Raw genomic sequence first — 21,196 nt, forward strand, 5'->3', positions numbered from 1 at the left:
GGTTTTTATTTCTAATTTTCTCTGGCTCTCTTCTGTTAGACAGAAGAATCAAAGGATTTGACCTGAAAGATATCTTCTGTTAAGTGACTTTGCTGAAATAGGACTTAGAAGCAGGGGAGCACAGATCTGTGTACCAAATCAAAATATTAATGGCCTTTCATAATGAAATCTATTAAAGAACGAACACGCATAACTGTTGTGCTATGAAATCTTATGACCCCCATTTCATTTTTAAAATTTTCAGTCTGCGTGTCATACTGTTCTTGTAGAAATGAAAGAAGCCTAATCCTGCAAAGGAGAATAGTTGTAGTTTAGCATATCGTTTAGAAAAGGAGATGAATTATGGATCAATTTGTAAAAATGACAATTATGTGAATCCCTTCTAAAGATACATGTAATTTGAGTGTATTCTGTATAGCTAGCATGGGTCTTTTCCCCATTTTTTGATTTCATCTTCAAGCAATAACTCATTTTAGACTCATAAGTCCTATTTTTTGTTTGTTGCAAGATGACATGGTATTAAATTGCTTGGTTCTCTTAGTTTCCTTCAGGGTGAAAATGTTGTCTCACGCTTGGATCCCCTCCTGAGGATTTGAGGACTGATTTAAAAGAAAATTCTTACCTGCAGTGGTTCTTTGTGTGTGAACCCATGTTTTTTTTAAATGATATTAATTCCATGTTATTGAATCACATGACTTATCCACAGCTGTCTAATCTCCTGCCTATAGTTAGGTCAGGAACATTCTGTTAGTGTGCAGGTTCCTTCATCCTCTTCCTCTTCTCTCTAATATGTAAATCCCTTCTTATTTATTTGGTGATAAATATATATTTATTTAACCATGCTGCTGCACTATATATAGTATCCCTTTGGTTTGCCTCTGATTAATGTAATCCAGGCTCTGCAAATTCACTTCTAACTAAAGCTTCAACTTTGGCTTGGAAATGAACTATAGCTTTCAAAAATGCCAGACAACATAATTCATTCCAAAAGTGAAAAGACTCCTGTTTGGAAGAAGAGGGGGGGAAATATCTGAGTCTCTGGGCCATTCCTAATTGCCTAAAGTATGAGGATTAGAAAGCCAGTCAGCAATATACACGTGCCAACAATAAAAAACTTTATATTTAGAACAATATTATAAATGCTTATTCAGGTACTGATTGCATGGGTGCCTCTCCACCCACATACAGAGATTCAATTGTTTGTAGAGAATGAGTATTCTTCTAATATTAACCGTTATGTTCCTGAGAGATGATTGGAAGGATACACAGAGGCCACTTATATTTATTACAAGGTGAAGTGATGATCAGCAAGTATAATCTTCTGCCAGTCTTGCTTTGGCAGCTTAACATCAGATTGATATTGGGCGTGTGTCTGAAAATGAGACAGGTCTTGAATATGTTCATATTGCATTTTGTGCCAGAACTTTGTTGTATACTATGTTGTATTAATATTCAAAACTAGTGTGCTGCTTCTATCCAAATCTCCTGATTTGTCAGCTGCTGCTTATCCTGCTGGCCTAAATGGCCAATGGGTATCTATTAAAAAAAATATTTCAACTATATGTAAGTTCTGCATACCACTGTAAATCTTTAAGATATGTGATGGTGCTAGAAGATCCTTTTTCTATTATGAATCAGCACTCAAGATCAATAATGGTGAGATCAGTGCAACAGGCTTCTTAGTGGTGGGAGTTTTCTTTAAAAAATAGATTCTGAATATTTTTAGCCTATTGGGTCAAAAGGAAAATCCCAGTGTATTTTGTAGGAATACAGAGCCAAAGTATTTTGGCTACCATCTACCCTGTAGTTTTTCTGATTTGGGCACAAAATATGTGTATCTGTTGTTCTGTTGCATTGGCTTTTCTTATTTCCATTAGCTTGGCATGCAAGTTTGGGAAGCTTTTGCCTTCTTAATGTTTTGTTTGTGTTTGCTTTCTAATATCTGTTTCACAGGTCAACTCACAAAATGATGCCCAACTTACCAGTGACAAAGAATTATTTTTGTAAAATTAATTTACTTCAATGATCAAATTGATAGTATAGTAATATTAATATAATCTACTCATTGAAAAACTATGAAACATGGAAATATTTTTAGCCTATTGGTCAAAAGGAAAATCTCAGTGTTTTTTGTAGGAATACAGTGCCAAACTATTATCAAAGTTCCACAAAGCTTCATTTATTCAAACAATGCATTTTTTACATGTCCTCATCTGAGCAAGCAGTAGAGAAGTAGTTTTGGCATTCCTCCAAGCCTTACAGAATCTACAAGCATACTGATACTCACCCTTGTTTCTTAATGATCCCATTTTGGCTGAAGTACAGATAGAGCTAACTAGGTGTATCTATTCTTAGGAAGAGTGATAGATAAGCAGGTGAAGAAATACTTCAGAAGGCAAAGTTGGCATTTTCTCCCTGGACTGCTAATAGTACTTAATAGTACTTACTCCCTGGACTGCTAATAGTACATAACTGCTATGTAATATATCCCAACTTGCAATATATCCTAAACTATATTTCAGGAGTTTGATGTAGAGTTACCTGAAGTAACAGATCCTTTTTTTATAGCTGTGTTGAAAATTGATAGCAGTCCACAGAACAACAACTACAGTTTTCAGCGGGAAACAAAATAAAAAAGATACATTTTTGGCAGAAACACACAACATAGCCGAATAAAAAAGAGCATGCACCTTCTGAATATGTTGGATCAACTTTCTTGTGGCATTACCAAATTTCTCCCCCATCCATTGCAATTCAGTGTTGAATTATGCTTGCTTTGTCTTTGATTGTAATAAATTGAGATTGAGATTAAGATATTGCAACTTTGAGACATCAAAAATACAAAAAAGTGTGCCCCCAACTGCGTAGTCCTGTTCTATATGAACAAGAGTCATCACAGGTCTAGAGATCTGAGCACTTGTACATACTTATTTTGTTATACATGCTTTAGTAGGTGGTTTCCTTGAATCCTGAGGATATAAATGTGTAGACCCCCAGTTTACATTCCCCCTTCCCCTTACTTCATATAATTTACTTAGTGTAAATTTACATAACAATGTATTTTTCAAAGAACCATAGTAATGAATGGCATCAAAAGAAAAAGTGGTGAACTGAGCATTCAGCACATTCCCTCGTTAAGTAGACATGTATCATCTTAACTGGGTTTTTTGTAGCATCTTTTTAATTTGCAAGTGTATGTAAATAACATCAAACAAATCTGCAATTTGTATTTTTGGCTCACTATGATTCTTTCTTGAATTTTTCTCAAATGCTACATTTCTTCAAATTTCTGCTAAGCAAAAAAGTGAAATTGGGAACCATTGTCTCTGCCACTGAAAACAGTAGCCTTCTATTAGCCTTCACTCTCTTGGTCATATCTAGGGAAACACTGTATAATATGAAACCATTGATTAAGTTTTGACTTACATCTGTTTCTGCTATGTTCGGTTTCTACAGTCAGAACAAGCAAATGCAGGATATAATGATTTTACTGTTTTTGAAGTAGTGTGGAAACATGTTTTTGACAGAAGTTAAATATTTAATATCGTGGAGTCCTTGGTGCTCTCTGAACCTTGTTGTTTTCTTGCAGACGTTTCATTGCCGGACTAGGCAACATCTTCAGGGCAAAGAGGGAGTGGGCCTTGCTCTCAGTTTATATACCGTGGCTTGCCCTGCTTGTGTTGGTAGGGGTGTTGTTCTCTCCTTGGGAGTTCTTTGATTGGGCTGTTGTTTGCTGCTTGGTTGATTGGCCAAGCAGCAAACAACAGCCCAATCAAAGAACTCCCAAGGAGAGAACAACACCCCCACCAACACAAGCAGGGCAAGCCACGGCACATAAACAGATAGCAAGGCCCACTCCCTTTTCGCACTGAAGATGTTGCCTAGTCTGGCAATGAAACGTCTGCAAGAAAACAACAAGGCTCAGAGAGCACCAAGGACTCCACAGTTCAACCCTGAGCTACAAATATTTGCTTCGATATTTAATATCATCTGAAGCTGGAACTAGAAATTATTTGTTTGTTATATTTTTACACCGCCCATCTCAAAAATGACTCTGGGTGGTTTACAAAGAATTTAAAACAATAGCAGTTAAATATCAATTAAAAAGATATATTATAAAAATATAAATATACAAATATAATAAAAACTCTAAAATATAAAATATGTGGGAACTTACAGTTGGGACAGTGAATTTTTAAGAAAAATGGTCTTTGACTTCTCATTTTACTTCCAGATTTTTCATCTAATCTTCAAGGGGATTATTCCCTTATATTTCTTATTCAGAGGAACCTAATCTGTAAATAGGTATATTTGAAGCAGTCACCATAATCAAGGAAATGTGTCTGCCCTAACTTCCTTCTGTTAGCTTTGTCAGACAGGCTTGTGGTACAATTGGATCAAATTTCTGCATTAGCAGTAGATTTTCTCTAAAAGTTCAGAGAGAAAAAACAGAACCCTTAAGTCATAAAGACATCCTGTCTCATTCTGAAAGGAGATCCCTCTGCTTAATTAACTTCATAAATTAGCTGTAGCTATAGCAGCCCCACTTTGCCACCAAATGGAGGTAATATAATCTCACCAATCTTTTCTGCTGTTGTAATAGATCCCAACTATCAATTAATGTGCCCTTGAGCCTTTCCATTTGGTAGCATTATGGTCGTGAGGAAGCTGATGTGCAGACAAAATTGACAAAGGAGTGCTAAGCTGTGAAATTATTAATAGCCTAAGAATTATAGCAGGTTATTTGATTTTTTTTTCTGGTTATGCTCCATTTTTTTTATCCATGTTCTCATATTTAGAGTCCCCCCTGCTCCAACAGAGGCCTCTGGAGATACACCTACTTCACATCAAACATCTGGGGAAAATGGCAGCGTTGACAAGTGGTGCTGATCTCAACTACCTTTGAAGTGGACTACCTAGGAATTGTACTGTGTCCATAAATGTTGCATGCATTACACCCAGAAAACCTGTAAAAATGTGCAGAACAGTACGCTTTCCCATTTATATGTTAAAGAGAACCCTAATTTTTTATTAGGCCATCCAGTAAAAATGGGTGCTATACGAATAAAGATATATTCTATCCACCTTCATCTGAAAAATAAATGAAAGAAATTGACTTGGTTAAAATCTGATCTTTGTATCAAATTAGTTGAGCCTATATATTCTTTCTGAAGGATGGGAATGAAAGGCAAACAAAAAGTCAAACAGATGTCACCATGCCAACTTAGTTTGCTTCCCACCTGCCCTCATCTTGTATGTAAATCCTGATAGGCTTTGTGATTAAGCTGTTAATACAGAAACCTGTTATACCTTTTAAGGATTTAATTACCAACTTTTAGATAGGACTGATGTGTGTGTTTGTGTGTGTTCCCAAGCTTTTTGATTGTGTCAAGGAATTGAGACCTTTTAAATAATAATAAACATGCATCAGCAGCACAACAGGAACTCAAGAACATAGGTTCTTGGCAAAAATAAAAGCAGACAAGATCAGTAATTGGGACTGATGCACTGAATGCTACCAAAACAAAACAAAAAAATGGGGGCGGGGGCGGGGTAATATAATAACACCCCTAATATGTAGCTCTGGGGAAGGTTTGTTTTATTCTCCCTTCAAAACATGATTTCATTTATAAATGTACAATATTGTATACACTGTTAAAACAGTGGAGCAGCTAGTGTGCAGGGGGCAGTCCTCAGAGAAGAATGTTGCACTAAAGCTTGTTCAGCCCATGTGTATGCATCTTAGGTTAAGAGCTATTAAGGCTGGATTCTGCTTCAAGATGCCAAAATGGCTATTGGGACAACTTGATTCTGGGTTATTGGTTGAAGATACATCTGAAAACTCTTGAAGGCATTCCTGGAGTACCAACCACAATCATGAAAAAATCTGATCATGATTCTTGTCTACTTTGTGCTAGTCTGACTGCACCTGGAATATTGCATCCAGTTATGGGCACCACTTTTTAGGTAGGACATTGACAAACTGTGGTGTAAGCAAAGGAGAACAACCAAGATTATAAGGAGTCAGGAAGGAAAAAGTACAACAAATGGTTGGTAGTGTTAGGTATATTTAGCCTGGAGAAGACTATGGAGAGACATGACATTCTGCCAAACAATAATAAGATCTAATGCCTAATAATAAGATCTGTTTGATAATAGGCTGCCTTGGGAGGTGTTGGACTTTCCTTCACTGGAAAGTCCAGCACCTTAAAAAGAGACTGGATTGCCATCTGTCAGAGATACTGGAGGAGTTGTTTCTTGCATCGGGTTGCATGATTTTCAAGATCCTTTCTAACCCTTAAATTCTATGGTTCTATGTATGCATTGATGCAGTATTAATAACACATTTCTAAAGTGTTATAGTATGATTGCTATTTAGACTTAAATGGATTAGGCAGAAGGTAGTTGCTTTGAGTATTTGATTATAATAAAAAATGAAAAATGCATATCGTTAAGAAAAGGTATCTCATGTTCTCAAATTAAATATATTGCATTTTTAAGTTACTTTCTTCATTATCGTGATATATATCCAAGCATTTATCTGTGAATTTGTTCAAAAGGGTGTTGACTATGGGCATAGTGTAAGAGAAAAAGAAGAAAAAGTGAAGAATTAAAATAATACTGGAAAATTTATTGGAATTCAAATTTACTTTTTAGAGTTAAGAGACATGTTGAATCAATGGAATTTAAATTAGTCATAATCTTAATATTAGTCATAATATTAACTTAAATCTCACCTATTTCAGTGAGGATCCCTCCAGTTATGAGGATGACTAGTGTGAATACAATAGGCTACAAATCTAGGCTGCAAAAATCTAAATATCCACTAAATGACAAAGAGATACAAGCAGTTCTAATGCTTTGCTGTCACCTAGTGGTCATCCAGATTTTTGCAGCCCAGATCTGGTAACCCAAGAGCTAACCCCTTGGATTTAGAAAACAAAAAACATCATTACTGTGAAGTACATTGCATGTTTCACAGGTGATACTCAGGGCTGTGCAGATCAGTTGCATATAATAAACTATAATACATATTATGTATATGTTGCAATAAATAAACGTGGTTATAATATTACTAATTTATAAAATACACTGTAATGCAAGAAACCTCAAGTTGGTATAATACAAACATCAAGTACATCTTCTTAAATCATTTTGTGTTTATCATAGAGCTAAATGTTTCTAAATTTCTATTTAAATATGTAATAGGTCCCTTTCATGCTAAACTGCTAAAATAAAATTTAATTGCAGCAAAAATAAAACCAGCTAAGCTCTTTTACTGTATAAAAAGAAAGGAATGAAAAGGAAACTATTTTTTTAAAAAATCAAGCCAAGCTATAAAGTATTTTTGAATGCATGTAACCAAAAACTGGTAAAATAAAATATCTAACTTTATAAAGTGTATAGTTTTCTTGATAAATCAACCACCCTCAAAAGTAACTCTTTTCTGAAGCTACTCCCATACATACACAGATTTTGTTCAAAAGTCAAAGCTTCATCAGACCAAAAGACAAGTTAAAATGGAAAAAATTCTATCAGATTAACCCTTCAAATGATTAAACTGCAGATTAAAAAGCTTTTATATAGAGAATTAATGTGTAAGAGCCTGTCTAGAGCATATCAACCTGGGTAGTCAAAATGGGAGTAAAACAATCAGTATTTTAACTCAGGCCTAACAGAGGAGCACGGCTGTGGGACTTCCATCGTTAAGAACTGGTGTTTTTTATGCCTGCTCCTATCAAAACAGTGTAGCCAGTCTATATAAGCCTTCGCACTGATCTGTGATCAGCATCCTTACTCAGGACCTTCCCTCATCTTCATCTTGCCCACTTGTTACCTACTCTGCATTTACATCCCATTGAGGCATCATCATCATCTCCATTTGTTCTGTTCAAGTTCTTCACTGCATTTTTAGAACTTGAATTGTTCTACCTGTGTATAATTCGTAACCAATTAATATAATTTCTGTGCTATATTACACAGGAACTTGGTTCTATAAATATCAAGAAAGCTGTTAATGTGAAATAAAAATAATTCATGGGATATAATACATATTCAGAGCATATAATTATAAATGGATCAGTTACAATGTTCAGCACTGTAACATTCTGCTTGCAGTATCTATCTGCCACAAGAAAATGACCGGATGGAAAATAGTCTGTAAAGATTTTTTTCAGTGACCTTGTTCTCTCTCACAGATTTGAAGGAGAAGAGAGAGAGAAAAAGGGTAGTCAGGTTGGCTGGGGTTGAAAGCACATAAATCAGTTCCATAAAACAGGTAGAAGAATATTACAGTCCAATCTGTGAGTCAAGTGTAGAGGGGAAAATTTCTTATCTGAAGCCAAAACACATGGTCCTTCTACAGAGCTACCTTGTCAAGAGGTATCTGAATCTAGATGTGTTTTTATTGTTGAAAAATAAAATCTCATTATAGGTACATTGCCACCATGCTAACTACTCTTGGTTAATCTTGCTTCATATTTTAATAAAATCGGTATTCCTGTCATGAATAGTTACTTGTATTGATAAAGGGCAGGTCCGCACTAATCATCCTGATGGTGCATCCTGATTTTTATAACATGGCAAGGACAATTCCATTCAGGCTATGGAAACAATGTGGGTTATACAGAATAAGAGGTTTTTATAATAGCAATTTGTTATGCAGTAAGAAAGAGATTCTAAAGTGGGCCACCAGGTATCTTGGTTAATGTGGTTCCAACTGAAGTCTGATAAAGTGGTCAGGAAAACAGCAAATTGTCCTTTGACCAGTTTTGAGAAATTGATCATTATCATTCACAACTGAAGAGAACAATTTCCAGAATATAAAAGATACTATTGGAGATAGATATAAGTGATCCCTGTAATGCATTGTGGGAGGTGTGAGAGGTGTGGGATATAGATTGAGGTAAACAGATGGAACATAGGGACTGGCAGAATCTATGGAAGTCAGTGAGATACCTAGAGGCCTCCATGTAAGAACTGCAGGTAAAGGTAACACATAGAAAGCATTTGACCCCAATACGAATAAAGCATATACACATTACTCAATAAAATGTTGGAGGGAATGTAAACAGAAGAGTACATTTTTTCATATGATGTGATCCTGTGAAAAGAATTGCATCATTCTGGCAGAAAATTTTCTGGGAAGTAATATCTGTAATTAAACAAAAAGTGAAATGTGTCCCTGAGTTAGGGTTGTTACATATATTTGAGGGAGAGAATGGTAAGCTGATTAATAAATAACTTCTTACTCTTAGCAGCCAAATCTATAATAAGTCAACAATGGAAAGTTTTACACAATTTAACAATTAGAAGATGGTGTTCAAAGGTATTGTCTATAGCTGTGGCTGAAAAAAATCACAGAGTTCAAATTCAAATTTTAAATACACAGAGGGCCAGATCACAATTTTTCTTGAAAACTGGAGTACATATAGACTATAGAGTAGAATCTTTATTGTGCTCAATGGCCAGTCCATAAAAACACTTGGATACATAATTGTATCCAAAAAGAGAGCCAGTTTGGTCTAATGGCTAAGGCAATGGGCTAGCAACCAGGAGACTGTGAGTTCTAGTCCCACCTTAGGCATGAAAGCTGGCTGGCCAGTCACACTCTCTCAGCCCAACCCACCTCACAGGGTTGTTGTTGGGAAAAGAGGAGGAGGAAGGAGTATTTGGTATGTTTGCAGCCTTATTTATAAAAATAATAAAGGGATAGAAAATAAATAAATAAATTGATATTGATTAGCTAGTTGGATAAACAGATTTGACAATCAAACTGCTGCACATCTTACATATCGCATGGCAGAATTTGGCCATACCTAAAGAAATAGAGCCATTTGAATCTGAGAGTAAAGGGCTTAAATAGAACTGATCAGAGTGACCAAGATATTTCATTAGGTGCAGAATTAGCAGCTCACGGTGAGCATCAGCATAAAATGACAGTACAGTAAGGCATGTTTGGTGGTTTCTATAGCTCCTTCACCACCTGGGCAGAGCCAGGATTTAAGTGGAATTGCTCTTAAACTGCTGATGGAAGTGCATTGAGCTGTGCTAAGATTAGGCCCTCTTTAGTTTAGAAACAGTGATTTGGTTTAAATATCTAGCAGGTCTGTAGGGAGCACAAGGGCTACTTAGAAATTCATCTTTGGAGGGAGACATCACGTCTGTTTGAATATCGGTGCCTTTGAGAGGTTGCTTGATTGCCTCTACTGTATGTTCTTGCTCCAGCGTGCACTCTTGGGTTAAGGAAAAACCAACATGTTCCAGTTTTTTATGTATCGCCATGGCCCAGGAGGAGACAAATTTGTATAAAAGGACTTGAGGAGTTAGACCTGCTGGGGGGAAGAGCAGTTTAGTCCAATATGTGAAAATATGTATCCAGGCACTAGATTCAAACTTACTAATGCCAGCCTATGACCTAAGATCGCCTATGAAAAACAACATGGGGCTTGTAATAATATGGAACAATATTGTGGTAATGAAATATTCCAAATGCTGTGAACTTGTAATGTTATTGAAGTAATATACTGTAAAAACAAAGCAAGATTTAAAGAGAAAGAAATTTCTTACATGCATTTGAATCAGAAGAATTAAAAGAAGGGAATTTTTATTTTATTTATTTTGTTGAATTTGTTACAGCTGCCCACTCCAATAGACCAGTAAAAAATGATCCCTCTTTAAAAGCTTAGTTAGAAGATAGGCCTGTTGCTGCTGCTGTTTTTTCAGTGTAGTAGCTCACTTTTTGATTGCTTTGGACAATATAAATTGCAGGTCTAGAGGACTTGGATTCTCTGGGATACTAGAGGGAGTAGACCCCCAAGTCCGACTGTGCTGCTTCATTGGGGCAGGGAGGGAAGTGTTCTTGAGAGGGATAAACGAAGAACCCCGGGGTGTATGCCAAGATTATGTAATCCCAGCAGGATCACCCAAAATGTGAAGGTCATCCCAACTGTCATTTAAAGCAAGCAGGCACCTATACTGAGCAACTGCAATATAGAAAAATGCTGGAGGCAGAAGAACACTTTAGTGACAATGACAATGACATCAATTCATAGTGTGTGGGAAAAGGCAATGATAAACCTGTTCTATATATTACCAAGAAAACCACATGGATAGAAAATATAAAATGATTGATGGTATTGAGCCAAATGATAGGCCCCTCATGTAGGATGGCACTCAACGTGTTACAGAAGAAGAGCTGAGGATCTTTTGGAGTAGTAATAGTTTATGACATACCCAAAATCTTTGAGATATCTGGTTGCTGATGTTGCCATGAAGGAAAACAAAATGAAGCTGCAAAGTCACAATTACAGCAGGAACATAGAATGTAAGAAGCATGAACATGGGAAAACTCAATCCAGGGAAAAATGAAATGGATCGATTACATATTGACATCTTGTACATCAGCAAATTAAGATGGACTGGAATTGGTCACTTTAGTCAGATGATCACACTGTTTATTACTCGAGAGAAGCCAAAGACAAAAAAGACAAAAATCTCAGGAAGGAACTTAAAGAATTTCAGAGAGCTATTTGAAGACACAAGATGCAGTATTACAACAAGATCTGTAAAGCCAGCAAAGATGGAAACAGCTAAGGAAAAAGAAGGAAAGTCTTTCAAAAGATGTCAGAAGGAGGTTCCAACTTTAAATTGGTATGCTAAAGGACGTTAATGAACTGATAGTAACTGATTAAAGCAAGATCAAAGATCGAAGGAATTCTGTACAGTAGTGTCATGAGCACTGATGGTGAGCAGGAGGGGGCCCCTATCCAGGGGGGAAAACACATGCGTAGTACTGAGGAGTTGAGCAGCCATTCAAAGAGTCACCGATCAGACCCGCCTTGACTTTTGGGGTTTATCTGTCTGGGTTTTTCCCACGCTTCTTCAGTTTGTTAGGATTTTCTGTCTAATGTAGCAGTAATAAAACACTAGAGACTTATCCTCGTCTCAGTGTGGTTCCTGACTGTTAGGACATCAATCCTAACGAACTCCTACTCCCATTGAAAGAGGGAGGAAAGAAAAAAATTTGGAGGGGGGGGAATGTCTTCAGAAAACCAGGAAATTTGGCAAGCCATTCAACAACTGGCAGCAGCCTTGCAACAACACCAGCAACAAGTAGATCTCCAGATCAACACATTACAAGCAGCTATGCTACAGCAGTTACAACAACCAGCTCCAATTAACCCACAACCGGTGCCAGCAGCAGCAGCAGCAGCTCCGCCAGTAGTCTTGAGATCCCAGGGCAGTTTACCAGAGAAGTTTGGAGGAGAAGCGTTATCAGACCTGGAGAGCAGCAGTGATTCGTCCTTGGAGGAGTTTTCCTTTGAAGAATTTCCATCACTGCCCAGTTCCCATGGGAGCTTTGAGGGGGAGATGGACTCTCATGAGACTTTGGAGGGAGGAAGGAACTCTAGAGAGGAGGGAGCTGAAATGGAATGTAAATCTGGAGGGGAGGGTGATGTCATGAGCACTGATGGTGAGCAGGAGGGGGCCCCTATCCAGGGGGGAAAACGCATGCGTAGTAGTGAGGAGTTGAGCAGTCATTCAAAGAGACACCGATCAGACCCGCCTTGACTTTTGGGGTTTATCTGTATGGGTTTTCCCACGCTTCTTCAGTTTGTTAGGATTTTCTGTCTAATGTAGCAGTAATAAAACACTAGAGACTTATCCTCGTCTCAGCGTGGTTCCTGACTGTTAGGACAAGTAGGGATGTCAACATCCAAGATACCTTAGAAGATATTCCCTAATTACAAGAACCTCTAGTACTAGAAGTTGAAGTTAGATTAACACTCAGGTCATTACCAAAGCAGTTTACTTGAGGCACACTTGTCCAGGCTCAAATTATCATACTTCAGACACACTACGTGAATACTAACCTCTCTGGAGAAGTCTATAATACTAGGAACGGTGCAGGGAAAGAGAATAAGATCACCAACAGCAAGGTGAATATAGAAATTATAACAGTGATGGACCAAGTTGTGGATAGATCTTCATGTGGTCTCTAAGAATCAACAATTGATGGCATATAATCAATCAATCAAGTAGGGAGCAGATGTGAGTATTCCAGGGATGTTCAACTTTTTCCAAGCTGAAGACTGCATTTGTTTTTTGAGAGGCTTGCTGGGGACCACACTCCATAATAGTCAAAGCCAAGACAAGCAATATGTTTTATTTAACTTCATTGATACTTTAATTTTAATCAAGTATAACTCATTCAACTGTCTTATCGGCAGTGCTATATGGAAGTGAAATATGGTCGCTAACAAAGGCAGAAAAGGAAGAGCTTTCAAAAGTAGCAAGGGCTATGGAAAGATCCATGCTGAAAGTTTCTCTCCAAGACCACATCCTGTGCAGCCAGATTAGAACATGAAGTGGAATAAATGATGTCATCATCAAATATTGAAAATGGAAGCTACTCTGGGCAGGACACGTCGCACGCATTTCGGATGGCCATTGGACAACAGCAGCTGCCGAATGGTATCCAAGAGAAGTAAAAACACCTATTGGCCAACCTCGAAAGAGATGGGAAGATCCAATAGTCAAGGACTTTGGCCAAACCTGGAGAAGAAAAGCCAGGATTCGAGACGAATGGAAAGCAAGTTGCGACCAGCAGGACTCTGTCTGGCAACAGTCTGTCAATCAAGGTGATAATTCATTTTACATTAATAATGCATGAAGTACTGCTGTGCAACCCCAGAAAAAGGAATTGCAGACAGATCCCAACTTCGTTCCCCTTTGCATCTTGAAGCACCTTTTTGCCTTTGCATCGAAAGCTCTGGACCATCTCAATAGTTTTCCTTTTTGGTTGTAGTAAACAGAGATGTAGTTGCTAGCTACCTCTCTGAAATAAAATAGCTGGATTTATGTGGAAAGGAAAGGACAGGTTAGGTGCTGCTGCTGTGCACGCTGCATACTTCAGAAAGCATTGGAAAGTATCTTGGTAAGTGAAAAGAAGAAAGTTAAGTCAAGGCTTCAGAAAGCATTAGGAGAGATCCTCCTTTTCGGTTACTGCTAATATGCCTTTTGTTGTGGCATTGACCATAATGAGTGGGTACAAGAGTATTCCAGTAAGTCGTCTACCTTCAAATTTGCATTTTGGAAGCACACATAAATATACCCCTTTTCCTTTTGTGGTTTCTTTTCTTCAATTGGTTAGTTATTTAACCAAGTAAATGTATGTGTATGAGTGATATGGCACAGGGTAGGCTTAGAAATCTAAACAATAGTCTTTGAAACCCCTTCTCTCAATATGGATCACTTGTTGTCCAGTTGAGGAGCAGGAAAACTCAAAATACCGTGTTTTGTCCTGCAAGGTATCACTAACAATTCTGACAATATTTAATAAGGGACTGCTGCATTTTTTCACAAGTGTTTAAGATATAATTTTGTGCTTTATAGTAATGATGTTTCTAGCAAGGTTCTAATGCAATGTAGCCATTTCTGGCTCCGTTCCAGTGCATGCTTTTTGCAGACCTGCTTTGCTTAATTGTTTTGTGGCTGTTCTGAGAAATGCACATGATCTTTTTATTTGCTACTTGGGAGGGAGGCCTTGAGTTCAGAGGAAGAGCCTTCAAATTAAGCCTTCCAAAGTCCCTATTCTGCCTCTGGTAAAGAGCACACGTGGATTTCAGAGACAGTGGTAACAGAAGAATGAAAATTCATGCAAGCATAGATCTGTTGTTGTCAAGGTTAATGCATCCCCTGGTTTCATCTTTTAGTTGATATACGTTTTTCATCTCTTTCTATTAAAAAATCACTGGTGTTTTATAATAAAACCATATCAGTAATAACACCAAATATGAAGAGGAAAACAGATTTAATGAGTGTTAAAAATCTAAAGGCAACAGCAGAACGAAAACATTTGAAAACAGCAGCTTACTAATTAAAAGCTAGTTTCAATAAAGATGTTTCAACCATTTGTTGAGAGTAGGATTTGCACAAAATGCATTTATATGAGAGAAAAATCAGACTATTCTGAATGGGGTGCATAATTTTCTCTACCATCAGGATTCATATGATTTTCTAGAAGGCCTAGAAGTTGGTATAATGAGGGAGCTGCCAGTGAGCTTGTTTATACCAAACAAATCCATTTTAGATTAAGAATGGCTTGGACCTTAAAGCTTCTTGAGAAAGAGTGTAGATCACTGTAACTTCACTCTCATATGCAAAGTTTTGTAAAGTGGTTATGTGCATCATGGGTAGTAGCAGTGATGGTGGAAACTTTGGAGGACTCAGGAAAATACAAGAATGAAACCCCTCTAAGCTCTGTTTTGCCTCAGCTAACACTTAGCGGTAGCTGCCAATGTGTTCCCTCTTGCGCTCTTCTTTTCCATGTTAATAATCTTGGGGCTTAGCCTCAGTCCTCTTAGTCTTAAAGACACTGCTGCAACTGCCCAATCCCTTCTTCCGATCCCTTTCTGGAAAAGTATCCAGGACTTAGAGAAAACAAAATGCTTGGGCATGAGGGAGCAGCTTAGTTGGAACCCCTAGGGTATTGGCATGGAGTCTCTCTTACCCTGTGTTCTTGTGGAATGAATAGATAAATAGATAAATAGAACAGTTCTAAGCAGAGAGATTCTTAGAAGGAGATTTTTCATTAAAGGTGGAAAGGTCTCTGCAAAAGTCTAAGGGAAGATTTATTGAAGAAAAGATACAAACAAGACTAAAGAACAAATAAGTAAGGCACTGGAGAAAAAAAGTACATCAAATACTATATCAGATAATTGATCTACTTAGATGCGTACTGCAGTAGATATTCTCTGTCCAAATAGGCTTACTCAAGTTTCATTTCGTGCATTAGTCTTAGTTTGTGCAACTAAACCAACTAAAAAGAGACAGAGTCTGTGTGGAAGTTAAGGAATTGGATTGGATTGAGACCAGCTTCAAATCCCCTTAACTACTCAGGATGGAACGGGGGTTTGCTATAGGAACAATTTCAGTCTTGTGAAATTATTTTAGAGTTGGAAGAATTTTTTTCCTGTAAAAGGCTTTGTGTGAGTCCCATAAGGATTTTTATCTAGACTTTTATTCCCTCTGAAAGTGAGCCCCAAGAATTAGTGCTGCCCGGTTTGTGCTTCCTACTCCCCGACTTAGGCTGAAATCTTGTGTGGATATGTAGTACCCACAGCCTAACCACAGTAGAAACATGATTTTTAAAAAGTGTTCTAGTTAGCAGGTAAGAAACTAAGCCAAATAAGAGGAAAACATTTTTCTTTGAGTAATTATTTGGCTGCCAAATGGCTCTTAGTGAAAGGAATATATGTTTCCCACATAGTTTCATTTCTGGATGGAAACTTAAGAAAGGAAGAAAGAAAAAAATACAATTATTTTCAATTTCTTACACATGACTGGGTCTGGATAAAATTAGGACAATTTAGTCATGCATGTTTGCAAATTTAAGATTGGATTTTATAGCATTGCCATAGGGATTGCATGGCAGATAGGGCTTTGAAGGTGATATTCAAACTAAAAGATCAAATAAGCATAACTCTTACTGTACATAGCCACATTTAAGCCAAAGTGGGGGACAAGGAAAGAGATTTGCTCTTGAGTTCTTAGGTGGCACTCAGTTTTATGTTCATTTTGACTAATTTATCATGCTATTTTGCCATCAAATCTTCTGAATTATAGCAATCAACATACATCAGTATTTTCTTAAATTGAGGGATATTTGGGGATGCTGAGTAATAAAATTCCCAGCTCATAGTCTATGCCATTGGGGAGAGATTTATATCCTAGACCAACAATTCTAAGTTTGGCTATCTTCTTTGTTTCCTGCTTTTAGCATTTTTGTGCAAAAGTGATCATGTCTATCTCCCCACTGCTCCATGCAGGAAGTGTCTCCTTCAATGGAGAGAAGCAAAAGAAAAATAAACTCCAACTCTTTTCCTTCTTTTTCCATAAAGTAAACATGTACAGCATAGTCCTGAAACTGCTACAAATCTGTTTGCCACCTTTGCCTTTCAGGTTTGGAGAAGTACTGTATTTAATACAAATAGTTACTTTCTCACACAAAACAGGAATACTGTGCTTAATGTGGTCAATTTCTCTCCATATAGTAGGATAAAACCTGGATTATATATAAATATAGCATTAATCTATTTATGAGATGTACGACTGGTCCTCAAAGTTCCAGCTATCACAGCACCCCTGTGGTCATGTGATTGCAATCCAGGTGCGCAGGTGCCTGGCTCATGATGATGATGTTGCAGGGAGCCATGGTCACATGATTGCCATTATGACTTGCTGGCTTCCCACAAGCAAAGTCAGTGGGGAAGCCAACAAGGAAAGTTGCAAGTTGCTCCAGTAAGTTTCTCCCACCATTTTTTTGCTACCCACAGCAACCCCCCACCCATGCGCAGCCTGCACCAGCCCACCCAGGCCCTCCTCTAGCCTCCCCCAACTCGTGTGTGTCCTGCACCAGCCTTCCCTGGCCTTCCTCTGGCCTTCCACAACTTGCACATGGCCTGCACTGCCCTCCTAGGCGCTCCCATGACTCATGCGTGGCTTGCACCGGCCCTCTCAAGGCCTCCCCAGGCCTCCCCCCATGCTCTTCATGGCACCTTTGCTCTCCTTAACTGGGACTCCCACCTCTTCACATAGATACTAGCACTGTGTGTGTAATGAGCCTCCAAGTAAGGTAATTCTAGTTACTGTATATGACTACTTTAATGTGATGTTGGTTGTCTTAGAACTCTACAAGACCCAAATCTAAAGTTCTGTATTTTAAGTGTGCATGGAACGTTGGTTTTTCTGCAGTTTTTGGAGCAATTTTAAATGTGCAGGGTGAAATCCAGCTCTACCTAGAAGACAGGGGGCTGCGTGGGAGACAATGATTAAATGAGATTCCATTGGTAACAAAGGAGCATTCCCAATGTATCCTAACTGGGGACAATAGCAGTGTGTACCTTATAGAATATGAGGATTGCTGAATTTTTGAGAAGCAGCTCTGATCAACTGACTCAATGAAGTCATTAAAAATATGGCTCCTTGCCATTCCTATTGCCTATTGAGAATGGTCTCTCTGTCTGTTATGGTACAGTTTTCTCTCTTGAATCTGGGTCTTGGGGGGGGGAATTAAACGCCTAACACGTTTGTCATAATGTTAACATGATTGTGTCAGATTATGTTGGCTTCCTCCGGTCCTCTTAGGTAATTCTGTAGATTATGTTTCTCGGCTGTATCGGTCATTATAGGACCTGCAAGGTTTTCCCCCAACTTGGGTTGCTACTATCGTCATGTGATTTGTCTCCCAATCTTGCATGGGTGGAATATTCCTCTTCTTCGAGATGTGTTTGATAGGACTGACCTTAGATGACTCATTTCCCTTTCCATTGATGCCTTTTTGTCAAGAGAACAGAAAAACCTCCATACTCTTATGATCTTTGGAGGAAAAGGCATGTTTCTAGTGAAAAAGACGATAGTACCAGCTTCCAAAGGAATGCTTTTTGTTTGTTTGTTTGTTTGTTTGTTTGCTAACAACCTAAAATCAGAAAGACCTCTGCATTCTCCTTTAGTAAAGGGAACTTGTGCTTGCCTGATTGTGGCGCGTTCTTTCCATTAGAGGGCAGAAATAGGCTTGTGTAGATGCTCACACAGTGTTTGCCTATGCATATTTTATGTACACTGCCTGCAGTATCTCCTAGGCGGACATGGTGTGACCTGTTAGATATGCTGGGATAACAGGATTATGTAGTCGTCCTTACATATGCACAGCACCATATGTGAAGTACAGCCAAAGGCTTTTTGTTGCTGTAGTTGCTATTTTTATTTTTGCTTTTAAAATAAGGAAGAAAGAACAGTGTTGGCCAGCAACTTTTGGTATGTCGATTATAATTCATCTCGCTTCAGCTAGTGACTTATTTATATATTTATTGAATTTATATAGCTGCCCATCTCACTTACATGTGACTCTGGGCGGCATACAGAATTAAAACAAAACAATCAATAGAGCAGTTTGGTGTAGTGGTGAAGGCAGAAGGCTAGAAACCAGGAGACCGTGAGTTCTAGTCCCGCCTTAGGCACAAAGCCAGCTGGGTGACCTTGGGCCAGTCACTCTCTCTCAGCCCTAGGAAGGAGGCAATGGCAAACCACTTCTGAAAAGTCTCTTTAAGAAAACTTCAGGGACTTGTCCAGGGAGTCTCTGAGAATCGGACACAATTGAATGGAATAAAAAACAAACAACGATCGATATAATTTATCCATTAAACAGTTAAAAACAATTAAAAACCAGAATTTAAAAAGACAGAGAAGAATGCTATCAAAGTTATAAAGAAGAGGAAGGGACCGAAGAGCTGGCTTTCTTGAAAATGTTATTGAAATGTATTTTGTTGACTCTTTGGATATTATTACAATTTCCATTTGAATTCATATTGGTATCTGTTTTTATTTTGTAACTTTTCATAGCACTTGCCCGGGAAGGGAGCCAGCAAGGTTTATTGCCTTCCTGCCCGGCTTCTACCCTTCCTGGAAGCATCTGGCTTGACAATGCTGAAGACAGGATAGCCCCCCTTTGTCCAATCCAGCAGGGCTCTTTTGGTCCTTAAAGGCAATAAATACATTTTCCCTGAACTCAAAAAAAAAAAAAGGTCTTCCCACACTTTCCTTTTCCATATTTAGTATTTGTAACTTCATTTGTAATTTGTAATTTAGTATTTGTAATTTCAGCTTCAGCAAAGGATTGTTACCTTGTCATGGTGCTGGAGCTTGAGCACCTCAATGATGCCATGAGCTAAACCGTGAAGGGCCACCCAAGATGGAGGGTCATGACAGAGAGGTCAGACTAAATGCGATCCCTGGGGAAGGTAATGGCAACACACCCCAGTATTCTTGCCGTGAAAATTAAATGGATCAGTACAACCAGAGATATGTCAGTATACCATCGGAAGATGAGACCCCCAGGTCGGAAGATGGTCAAAATGCTACTGGGGAGGAACAGAGGATGAGTTCAACTAGCCCCAGACATGATGACGCAGCTAGCTCAAAGCCGAAAGGACGGGTAGCAGCCGACGGTGCTGGTGGTGAACGGCAAATCCGATGTTCTAAGGATCAACACACCATTGGAACCTGGAATGTAAGATCTATGAGCCAGGGCAAATTGGATGCGGTTATTGGTGAGATGTCAAGATTAAAGATAGACGTTTTGGGCGTCAGTGAACTGAAATAGACTGGAATGGGCCACTCACATCAAATGACCACCAGATCTACTACTGTGGACAAGAGGACTACAGAAGAAATGGAGTAGCCTTCATAATTAATAGTAAAGTGGCTAAAGCAGTGCTTGGATACAATCCAAAAAACGATAGAATGATCGCAATTCGAATTCAGGGCAAGCCATCTAACATCCCAGTGATCCAAATATACGCCCCAACCACAGATGCTGAAGAAGCTGAAGTAGAGCAGTTCTATGAGGATCTGCAGCACCTACTGGACAACACGCCTAAAAGAGACGTTATTTTCATCACAGGAGACCGGAATGCTAAGGTGGGCAGTCAAATTACAGGTAAGCATGGCCTGGGAGAACAAAACGAAGCAGGACATAGGCTGATAGAATTTTGCCAAGACAACTCACTCTGCATAACAAACACTCTCTTCCAACAGCCTAAGAGACGGCTTTATACATGGACTTCACCAGATGGACAACACCGAAATCAGATTGACTACTTCCTTTGCAGCCAAAGGTGGCGGACATCTATACAGTCGGTAAAAACAAGACCTGGAGCTGACTGTAGTTCTGATCACGAACTTCTTCTTGCACAATTTAGGATCAGACTAAAGAGATTAGGGAAGACCCACAGATCAGCTAGTTATGAGCTCACTAATATTCCTAAGGAATATGCAGTGGAGGTGAAGAATCGATTTAAGGGACTGGACTTAGTAGATAGGGTCCCGAAAGAACTCTGGACAGAAGTTCGCAACATTGTTCAGGAGGCGGCAACAAAATACATCCCAAAGAAAGAGAAAACCAAGAAGGCAAAGTGGCTGTCTGCTGAGACACTAGAAGTAGCCCAAGAAAGAAGGAAAGCAAAAGGCAACAGTGATAGGGGGAGATATGCCCAATTAAATGCAAAATTCCAGAGGTTAGCCAGAAGAGATAAGGAATTATTTTTAAACAAGCAATGCGCGGAAGTGGAAGAAGACAATAGAATAGGAAGGACAAGAGACCTCTTCCAGAAAATTAGAAACATCGGAGGTAAAT

General features: G+C 38.5%; 1 protein-coding gene across 2 annotated transcripts in view; it reads left to right on the top strand.

Annotated features, from left to right (window-relative positions):
* Positions 1 to 21,196, top strand: part of ARHGAP26 (Rho GTPase activating protein 26) — a 258,395-nt gene that overhangs the window by 211,641 nt on the left and 25,558 nt on the right. The window contains exon 21 of one of the 2 annotated variants that reach the window (XM_063292358.1): positions 4,800 to 7,290. The exons of the other annotated variant lie outside the window; for it this stretch is intronic. Within the exon in view, the coding sequence (XP_063148428.1) occupies positions 4,800 to 4,890 (91 nt within the window). The 3' untranslated portion in view covers positions 4,891 to 7,290. Of the gene's footprint in view, positions 1 to 4,799; positions 7,291 to 21,196 lie in introns of those variants that run through there. 2 annotated transcript variants of the gene reach the window in all.

Source organism: Candoia aspera, chromosome 2 (genome assembly GCF_035149785.1).
Source record: "Candoia aspera isolate rCanAsp1 chromosome 2, rCanAsp1.hap2, whole genome shotgun sequence".
Taxonomy (NCBI): Eukaryota; Metazoa; Chordata; class Lepidosauria; order Squamata; family Boidae; genus Candoia; species Candoia aspera.